We start from the raw sequence: 11,427 nt of genomic DNA, 5'->3' as shown, positions 1-11,427 counted from the left end.
CCCGTGTGGAGGGTGACTTGAAATTGCTCGTACAGTCCCTTTAAGTTGTTTATTTATATTGTTCAGGGTTGTTTCTATCTGGAGGGTGAAACTATAATATCTCATCAGTATCATCTAACAGTATATTTATATTGTTCAGGGTTGTTTCTATCTGGAGGGTGAAACTATAATATCTCATCAGTATCATCTAACAGTTCTGCAACACTCCAAAATAAATATTCAAATCAAGGTAGAAAATGAACATACAGTTTAAACATATTTCTCTACAGTATACGAAGATAAATTGATTAATAATGGTTGAACATTGTGATTTTAAGAATAAAACAGGTCACAAAAGACATTTCACGAAATAGATATTTCAAAGATGAGACATTTCATAGAATAAAGAGGGAGGAGCCTTTTTAACAATCTAAATTATATCCAATTTATGCTTATTCACATACTTTTTCAATTAGGTCAGATGCATAGATAGTATATATCTTGATATCGATATCTTTTCTGTCTTACTATGAAATATTTAAAGACCTTAAAAAATTGTAATAAGTGTTGTATTTTTAATAGATTAAATTTTAATTTTAATTTAAAAATAAATTATATTTCCTAAAGTTGATTTTTCTAGATTGCTGAGCAGAAAAGGTTTCCAGGAAGACCTGTAGACGTTTGTCTTTTCGTTTTCGATCAACAGAAACGTTTTATTGCCAGATCCTCGCCAAAGGTAATAACAGAAACGTTTTATTGCCAGATCCTCGCCAAAGGTAATAACAGAAACGTTTTATTGCCAGATCCTCGCCAAAGGTAATAATATAAACGTTTTATTGCCAGATCCTCACCAAAGGTAATAACATAAACGTTTTATTGCCAGATCCTCACCAAAGGTAATAATATAAACGTTTTATTGCCAGATCCTCACCAAAGGTAATAATATAAACGTTTTATTGCCAGATCCTCACCAAAGGTAATAACATAAACGTTTTATTGCCAGATCCTCGCCAAAGAAAATTACATCAACTTTGTATTGCCAGATATTCACCAGAGGTAATAACATAAACGTTTTATTGCCAGATCCTCAACAAAGGTAATAATATAAACGTTTTATTGCCAGATATTCACCAGAGGTAATAACATAAACGTTTTATTGCCAGATCCTCGCCAAAGGTAATAACATAATCTTTGTATTGCCAGATCTTCACCAGAGGTAATGGGATTTTCTACCAAATTAATTGTATTTTTAAAGCAAAGTTTGTTCCAATAATTTGAATCTAAAGAAAGTCACAGGAAAAAAGTTTCTGGAAAAAAACCTAGAAATAAAAACGTTGGTAAAAAAGTCCCAATTTTCTGAAGTCCTATGACAAAATGTCACTAGAAATAAAGTCCTGAGTTTTAGATTCATGGGACTTTTTCCCCTAAAATAGTATGGGGGCTGCAAAAAAAGTCTTAGGAAATAAGATCGTAGGATTTAATGTCCTGAAGAAAAAAGTCCCAAGTGAAAATAAGGTCAAGTCTAAGAAGTTTTCATAAAAAGGACTTTGCGTTGAATATAGCCACGAGTGTTTTAAGTTCCTTTGTCCATGGTTGTAAACATCCTTTGTTCCCATGCATTTTCCACTACAAGAGGACTTTTTTCCGGAGACTCATTTTAAAAAATCATACTGGAACCGGAAAAACGTCCTAGAAAATAAAGTGTCTAAGTGGTAGGACTTTATTTCCAGAAATTTCTTATTTCAAGGACTTAGTTTCCACAGGACATAGTTTCCACAGGACTTGGTTTCCACAGGACTTTTTAGTGCCAAAATTTAGGACTTCATTTTTTTCACAGAACTTTAATATTTAATTTTAATGTTGAATATTCGAGGATGGGTTTCATCAGTGGACTGGAGACCTACCACCTGATATGTACACAATTATACCGTACACTACCGGAGCTGTACTTAGGAATGATCAAGCATAAAAATTTATGTACAAATATGTACACAATTTTACCATACACTACATGGACAGTAAATAGGGATGATCAATCATATATATTCATTTACATGTACACAATTATACACTACCGGAGCTGTACTTAGGGATGATCAATCACATTTACTAATAACGTACACTGTACATATATGTACAGTGTACACAATTATACCGTACACTACTGGAGCTATACTTAGGATTATAAATCATCTATATTCAATAACACAATAAATCAATATATTCATGTTATACTGATAATTACGATCAAGGGTGCAGTATTTTTTTCTTATTGTATAAATAAATTACTTACTTATATATCTACCTTGTATGATATACAACTATCTGTAACTTACAAAAAGTGTTGTTTTTTATGCTAGATTTTCACTAAACAGGAAAGCTAAACCTAAAGATGGAAGCGAACCGAAAGAAATTATCAGCAGGTAATCATAATTATAGGGTTTTTTATTTTCTCTTCTTAGCTTCAGGAACTGCCTTAAACACTAATTTTCTAATCTAATAATATGTTTACGACCAAAAGTTGAAAACATTTGATATTCAAAAAAAATGTTGACTGCTCGATCCTAAAAGAAGATTAATGCTGTATCCCTATTTGCTTGCCATTTTAAAAAAAAAATCGTTTGCAAAGTTTAATGAATTTGTGCCACAGGCCCCCTGAGCCGGAAAAATCTAAGGAAACCAATATTATGGTGAATTCGAGTTTTATATTTTCCAGGACAGATCAAATCTAAGGAAACCAATATTATGGTGAATTCGAGCTTTATATTTTTCAGGACAGATAAAATCTAAGAAAACCAATATTATGGTGAATTCGAGTTTTATATTTTCCAGGACAGATAAAATCTAAGGAAACCAATATTATGGAAAATTCGAGTTTTATATTTTCCAGGACAGATAAAATCTAAGAAAACCAATATTATGGTGAATTCGAGTTTAATATTTTCCAGGACAGATAAAATCTAAGAAAACCAATGTTATGGAGAATTCGAGTTTAATATTTTCCAGGACAGATAAAATCTAAGAAAACCAATATTATGGTGAATTCGAGTTTTATATTTTCCAGGACAGATAAAATCGGACTCAGTGACGAATTCAGAGAGGTTCTCACCGAGATATTTGATTTGGTAAATATAAGATTCATAAAAGGTTTAGTCAACCATTCAATTGGTTTAAACAAAATATAGTTTTTGAGATTTTGTGAAGTTTGTCATTTTTATTGGAAGCATTTTGAAAAAAAAATTTCGCATGTTTAAATATTGTTTTAAAAAAATATTCAAAAATTATTAATTGTTTGTTGATTAAAGATTTAAAAAAATTCAGGTTGATTTGGACGAAAATGGAACATTGTCAAGGGAAGAGTTTAATCTCTTTAATTGGAGGACAAGTGGAGAACAGGTAGGAGGTCAGGAGGTCGTTTTTGGTTGAAAGTCATAGGTTAGAAATAGGAGGTTTCAGAGGTGAAAAGAAGTGGAAAGTATGATGTTATAGTTTATAAGTAGTCCAAGATAATATCGGATGTAATAGGTCAGAGGTGGCTGCAGGAAGTCAGAAGTAAGACGTGTATGAGGTCAAGGGTGGGAAATTAGGAAATCAGAGGTCAGAGTCTCAGAAGATTTTGGAAGAAAGTAGAAAGTCAAAGTTATAAATGGAAGTTTTAGATCAGAGGTAGATGTGGAAGGTTAAAGGTTAGATAAAGGAAGAAAGAGACCAGGGAAATTATGTGGTGAATGGTAAGAAGTAGGAAACAAGAGGTAGGAAGTATGTAGCAAGAGGAAGAAAGAAGGTGGTCAGAGGTGGAAAAGGTTGGAAATGTGAATGGAAGTAAAAGATGGAAAAAGATATCAATAAAACGTAAAAGGTAAAAAAAAGTAAAGGTGTGTGTCAGGAAGATGGAGGTCATGGGGTACAAATTTAGATTCCAGAATTAGGAATTGGAAAGTTAGGAAGATGGAGGTCAAAAGTACAAATTTAGATTCCAGAATTAGGAAGTAGAAAGCTAGGACGATGGAGGTCATGGGTACAAATTTAGATTCCAGAATTAGGAAGTAGAAAGTTAGGAAGGAAAAAAGTTAGAAGAAGGTAGTCAAAGTAGAACTAAAGTTAAAAGGAGTTTAGGGTTGAGAGTAAAGTGTTATGGAGTTCAAAAGTTTATCGAAAAGAATTGGGATCAGAAGTCCAGGGATTATTTGATTATATAATTTAGATTGCAGATGAAGAATGGGAAGTCGTAGAAGAAAATTTTCCATTAAAGGTTTGTGAATCTATAATTTACATTTGTCTATTTGTTTGTATCCAATAAACATCAAACACCAGACAAATACCAATCTTCAAAAATATAACTGCAAAAATGATAAAAATGTTCAATACAGAAAACTTATAAGTAATTTTTCTAATTGCTTCCTCTATAGATAAACATTAAAAATTATGTAGATTTATATATGCATAATATCTGGTAATATAGTATATGTACATATATACATACATATATACAAATATTAATTAGAAGATATAAATTCAGTATATATATAAATAAATATATATACTGAACGTAAGAAAAATATAAATATGATATCAATAATCATATAAAAGGTTAACTTTTTAAAGAAATATCCAGCATTAGTCTTAATGACAATAGATAAAAATAAACGAATTTCTTATTCTTTAATGTGCACTGTCTTTATTAACAATTCTTTCAAAAAATGTTCACAAAATACAGGGTAAAATAGAAAACATCAATTAATTAAAAAAGAACTGATTACTCGTCTCAACTCTGATTCCTAAATCTTGCATTTTTGCAACTTAATCAAATATATTGTCTAAGTTTAAAGGTTTACACTTTCACTTTGCAAACATATGGAATTAGAAAGTTAGAGTTTGAGCTAACTTATTTACCCTGCTAACAACGGAGAACTATCTTATCTACCCTGTTAACAACGGAGAACTAACTTATCTACCCTGTTAACAACGGAGAACTAACTTATCTACCCTATTAACAACGGAGAACTGATTATCTACCCTGTTAAAAACGGAGAACTAACTTATCTACCCTGTTAACAACGGAGAACTAACTTATCTACCCTCTTAACTACGGAGAACTGACTTATCTACCCTGTTAACAATGGAGAACTGACTTATCTACCCTGTTAAGAACGGAGAACTGACTTATCTACCCTGCTAACAATGGAGAACTAACTTATCTAACCTGTAAACAACGGAGAACTGACTTATCTACTATGTTAAGAACGGAGAACTGACTTATCTACCCTGCTAACAACGGAGAACTAACTTATCTACCCTGTTAACAACGGAGAAATGACTTATCTACTATGTTAAGAACGGAGAACTGACTTATCTACCCTGCTAACAACGAAGAACTGAATTATCTAATATGTTAAGAACGGAGAACTGACTTCCTGCTAACAACGGAGAACTGGCTTATCTACTATGTTAAGAACGGAGAACTGACTTATCTACCCTGCTAACAACGAAGAACTGAATTATCTAATATGTTAAGAACGGAGAACTGACTTATCTACCCTGCTAACAACGGAGAACTGGCTTATCTACTATGTTAAGAACGGAGAACTGACTTATCTACTATTTTAAGGACGGAGAACTGACTTATCTACTATGTTAAGAACAGAGAACTGACTTGTCTACTATGTTAAGAACATAGAACTGACTTATCTACTGTGTTAACAACGGAGAACTGACTTATCTACTATGTTAAGATCGGGTAATTGACTTATCATACTCTGTTAAAAACGGGTCACTGGCTTATCTATACTGTTAAGAACTTATTTATCATATTATAAGAACTTATTTATATAAGAACTTATTTATCATACTCTGTTAAGAACGGGTAACTTACTTATTTATACTGTTAAAAACGGAGAACTGACTTATTTATCTACTCTGTTAAGAACGGAGAATTAACTCTAGAAGGGTTCAATACTCTACATCTAATGGAAGCAGAAGAAAATTCTGGAGATTCTACAGAACTTTGGGTTACACTACAATCTATGGGGTAGGTGAAGAACTTTGGGTTACACTACAATCTATGGGGTAGGTGTAGAACAATCAGAATTATTTTTTAAAGTCTGAAGTTTTCTTCCTTTACTTTGGAACTTTGCACTCGATTTGTATAATCCTTATATCTTTGCAACCTTGTGTTGAAAACTTTTTATATTTCAAAAGAAGATCAGATTCTAAAAGTTTGCAAACATATAGTAATCAATAAATTAAAGTTAAAGGCTAATTCAAATTTCCTTTTCAATACGAAAGAAAATAACAATCAAAATATGCAGATATGATCGAAACCTTGCACAGAGCGGATCAGCCGGCTACAGATTGACAGTCAGTTCCAGCAGTGTTGACCCCCCAGCTCTGGAGATATCAGGACTTAAATCAGGAGGTTTAATCCTCGAGAAAACTATGATTAGGTAATTAAGAGTTAACTATAACGAAGTTTACGAGGTTTTAACTTTTGGATTGATAATCCCTTTAGAAAATACTAATCTGTAAATTTCTGCCCAACACAGATTAAATTAATTTCATTAGTATATTTCTAGTAGATCAATGAGAGCTCGCAAAAATGCTAGTCAGTTGGTTTTAATGATTAAGTAGATACTTTATTTTATCTGACCCCCAGTTAAATCTTTATTTAGATCTGTTATGGAAGGAAGTGAGAGTCCTATACAGATTCCTGGAACTAAACATATTTGGGTTTATATTCAGGTACGAGACTGTACAGTGTACATGTTAAACTGTACACTATACACTTTACAGATTCCTGGAACTAAACATATTTGGGTTTATAATCAGGTACTGTACTGTACAGTGTACATGGTACACTGTACAGTATATACTGTACAGATTCCTGGAACAAAACATATTTGGGTTATATTCAGGTACGAGACTGTACAATGTACATGTTAAACTGTACACTGTACACTGTACAGATTCCTGGAACTAAACATATTTGGGTTTATAATCAGGTACTGTACTGTACAGTGTACATGTTACACTGTACAGTATACACTGTACAGATTCCTGGAACAAAACATATTTGGGTTTATATTCAGGTACGATACTGTACAGTGTACATGTTAAACTGTACACTATACACTGTACAGATTCCTAGAACTAAACATATTTGGGTTTATAATCAGGTACTGTACTGATTCCTGGACCTAAACGTATTTGGGTTTATATCCAGGTACTAGAATATAGTGTACAGTGTACCTGTACACTGTACACTACATTCTACACTACATGTTTTTTTTTACTATTTACTGTAGTTACATTATTGGTGTATATACTGTAGTTACAATATTGGTGTATAAACTGTAGTTACAATATTGGTTTATATACTGTAGTTACAATATTGGTGTATACACTGTAGTTACAATATTGGTTTATATACTGTAGTTACAATATTGGTGTATATTCTGTAATTACAATATTGGTGCATATATTGTAGTTTCAATATTGTTGTATATACTGTAGTTACAATATTGGTCTATATAATGTAGTTACAATATTGGTGTATATTCTGTAGTTACAATATCGGTGTATATTCTGTAATTAAAATATTGGTGTATATATTGTAGTTACAATATTGGTGTATATACTGTAGTTACAATATTGGTGTATATACTGTAATTACAATATTGGTGTATATATTGTAGTTACAATATTAGTGTATATACTGTAGTTACAATATTGGTGTATATATTGTAAAGATCTAACAATCCAATCCACAATTTTTAGAATACACGTTTAAAACTTGCACAGAGAAGTACCGTTGTATGCTTTAGAATTGTGTATTTTATACAGTGTACTCTGCACAGTAGTGCATATCCAAGTACCGGTGTATGCTGTACAGTAGTATATTTTGTACAGTGTACTCTACACAGAAGTGCACATCCAAGTACCGGTGTATTCTGTACAATTGTATATTTTGTACAGTGTACTCTACACAGAAGTGCACATCCAAGTACCGGTGTATGCTGTACAATTGTAAATACTGTAAGTGTATTCGTTGCACAGAAGTACACATTTCGGTATTGGTGTACCGTGTATGCTGTACAATTGAATATACTGTACATTTTTAGATTTATCATCTCTACTTTTTTTAGCGTTCTGATGATATAGCATCAATCGTAGTTCAGAATAAAACTGAGAGAAATCAGACAATTCAAGTTGATTTAACCGGCAGCAACAATATAATCACCAGCAGGTGATCAATCTACTCATCTATTTATTAATTATTTTCTAAATGATCAGCTTTCATAATAATTATAATGTTCAACCATTTTTTTTAGGCAAAGTATGAAGTTCAGCATAACTGTTGGAAAAAAGTCCAGTATTCTTGCAGTACACATTCTACCAAACCAAACCGACTTACCTTGGAACTATACAATTAGCACTAAAGAACAATAACTGTTTTATACAGTACAGTGCATATATTCTACCGAACCAAACCGGCTAACCTTGGTACTATACAATCAGCACTACAGTACAATAATTGGTTTGCTACGGTACAGTGTACAAATCCTTCTATACCAAACCAGCTAACCTCGGAACTTCAGTACAACACCTGATTTGCTACAGTACAATGTTCACATTTAACCAAACAAACTGACCTGCATTGGAACTATACAATTAGAACAATAGTACAATAACTAGTTTTTTACAGAACAGTGTACACATCTTACCAAACCAAACCGGCCAACCTTGGAACTACAATCAGCTCTATAGTATACTGGTTTACAACAGTACATTGTATATTGTACAGTGTACATATACTACAGTGAAACCCTTAATAACGAATACATCAAAAGAATTCATCAAATGTCGTATTCTTCACTTTCTGATAATGGAATGTTGCAGATATTTAGTTTTTTAATTAAATGATTATATGAAACTCTTTAAAACTGTTCCCGCATATTAATGGCTATTTATTAATTTTCGCAAATACTGAAATTTACGTAATATAGTATAAAACTCATTGAAAAATTGTCAAGACGACATTTGATAAATTCTTCCGATGTATTCGTTATTAAGGGTTTCTCTGTACCAAACAAATTGGGTTACCTTGGAACTATACATTATACAATCAGCCCTTCAGTACAATAACTGGTTTACTACGATACAGTGTACAACTCGTACAACTACACATCCTACCAAACCAAATCAGCTAACCTTGGAACTATTACAGTACAACACCTGGTTTGCTACAGTACAGTGTTCACATCCTACCAAACAACCCGACCGACCTTGGAACTACAGAACAGTGCATAGTATAGTATATAGCATAGCATAGTATACCTATCCAAATGGGGTTACCTTGAAACTAATACAATCAGCACTACAGTACAATAACTGGTTTACTACAGTACATTGTATATTGTACAGTATACATATACTACCAAACAAATGGGGTTACATTGGAACTACAGGATTACTCACAAATGATGAGACTTTTTTCTTTCCTTGCCTTATCATTTAGTAAGCCGTTAAAAGGCTATACTTAGGGGACTTATCAAACCTTGCGATCGTCATATTTTAAGTATTTTAAGTCGTCTTTACATTCTCATTCTTTTTGGGTGAACCTGTATATACTCATCAGGACTCAAGAATCAAGAACAAAAACTTTATTTATTAGTTGTACTAAGTACTTAAGTTTTTGTAAGTTTATTTTGCAAGTATTTGATATTTGTTAAAAAAGTAAAATGTAACTTATGATAAATAATCAATATTGTCATAGATGTAAATTATCGAAACAAATAAATTTAAAATTAATGTTAATTAATTCTTCGAGTAGGTTAAGGACAAGAAAAATATTCAAATATTGTTTTTTTTCCTCTTAAAATATCAAAATGAAAAACAAATTGTAAATAATGTATTATTGATATTTTACTGAATAAACACTGGGGTCAACCATCGATTTTACCTAATCAACTTACTTTTACTAATTGTAGCCCTAGACACGTTTAGTTTAGAACTTTAAAGCACTTGATTTAATCTTCAGTTTTAAGAAGTAATGGGAAAAGTTCTCATAAATTTGAACACCATCATGGTAACATAAAGACATCAATACTCAAATATACATAAATAGCAAAATAGTAAATACCTCAGTTCTCACACACTCAGATATTGTTCGCTTAACAGTTAGAACCGTAGATAGTAATCCTGAAATTTTCCTACTGCATTGCTTTTTTAAACCTTAGCATTTTTATATTTAAAACATGTTGCTTTTTGTTCTTTCATGCTTAATCCGTTTGGAAGGGAGAGAGAGAAGAAAGAGAAAGAAAACAAAAATGAAGGAAAGGAGGATAAAATTAGAAACAGTGAGAAAAGAACAGGAGATGAAAGTTAAATGAATTTAAAATAAGGAAAATCGAAAGAAATATACGAGATTCATATCTCTATTTGGATAATGAGATAGAAAGATAGATGTTACCACCATACAATTTCTATTGGTTCAGAATAGACAACAAACACATGACTGAACCCTGATTGGATCAGGCACTAATGGACCATAACCAAAACAACCTTTGAATAGATGTATCCAAAAAAGTTTCAGGTCGTCTTTGAAGTATCATCCTTTGCGAGTAACTCTGTAATCTGTATGTATGTACGTAAATGAGAAATGTAGATACCATGATAAAACTATTGTCTTCTTCAAACTATGTTGATTATATAAATACTTGGAAGGAAATGATTAGGTAATGGGGATATGGAATAGATGATACAGATAGGACAAGTTAGATAGTTATTGTTTTTAAAAAGAGGATGATCCCGATTCTTAATGATATCCTTGAAACATTGTTCTGATCACTAATTTGGAAGATACCTTCGTTTTTCTGGCTTAATGTTTTTTTAATAATTTATCAAATTTTTATTGAAAATCCCGAATGGAAATAAATAGTTTTCACAAACTAAACATGGATATCTAATTCAGACTTGATTAGAAAGAGCTTTTAAGGATACCGTTGTGAATCGAACACACCAATCTATCAATGGAAGGTAACTTGAAAATACGTTTACAGTCCCTTTAAGCGTACTCTATCTTCATATGTACTCATTCACCCTGGATGATGACGTTTTCAAATCTTTTTTTAATGTATTTAAATCTGAAGTTTTCTCTATTTTACTATCTGTGTAATCTGTGGGAGGGAGGATATTATTAAAGAAACAGCAACGTAATTTGTAATTTCAAGCGACAGTCCAATGTAAAAGTGTCACGCCTGATTCACACTTTTCTATGCTGCATAAATCCGCAAGCCATTTCTACAGAGAAACCACGAGTTATAGGCAGGAAATTTATAAAATATATTCGTAAATTTTGCTCAGATAACGGTTTATATTTGCTAAATAAAGTAATACTCTGAACCAGGAATGCCCATCACTTGCAATTACGTCAATAATTCGACTATGGAA

General features: G+C 31.9%; 1 protein-coding gene across 1 annotated transcript; it reads left to right on the top strand.

Moving 5' to 3' along the window:
- The first annotated feature begins 1,126 nt into the window (after positions 1 to 1,126).
- Positions 1,127 to 8,744, top strand: LOC111701695 (EF-hand calcium-binding domain-containing protein 7). Its single transcript, XM_023473096.1, has 11 exons — positions 1,127 to 1,155; positions 1,853 to 1,932; positions 2,355 to 2,402; positions 3,044 to 3,104; positions 3,301 to 3,375; positions 4,184 to 4,231; positions 5,904 to 6,007; positions 6,288 to 6,422; positions 6,648 to 6,717; positions 8,121 to 8,221; positions 8,307 to 8,744. Exons 2-11 carry the CDS (start codon positions 1,892 to 1,894, stop codon positions 8,422 to 8,424), a joined length of 801 nt encoding a protein of 266 aa, XP_023328864.1. The 5' UTR covers positions 1,127 to 1,155; positions 1,853 to 1,891; the 3' UTR covers positions 8,425 to 8,744.
- Positions 8,745 to 11,427: the final 2,683 nt, after the last annotated feature.

Source organism: Eurytemora carolleeae, unplaced genomic scaffold (genome assembly GCF_000591075.1).
Source record: "Eurytemora carolleeae unplaced genomic scaffold, Eaff_2.0 scaffold436, whole genome shotgun sequence".
NCBI lineage: Eukaryota > Metazoa > Arthropoda > Copepoda > Calanoida > Temoridae > Eurytemora > Eurytemora carolleeae.
This window is presented reverse-complemented; position numbering and strand designations above follow the sequence as displayed.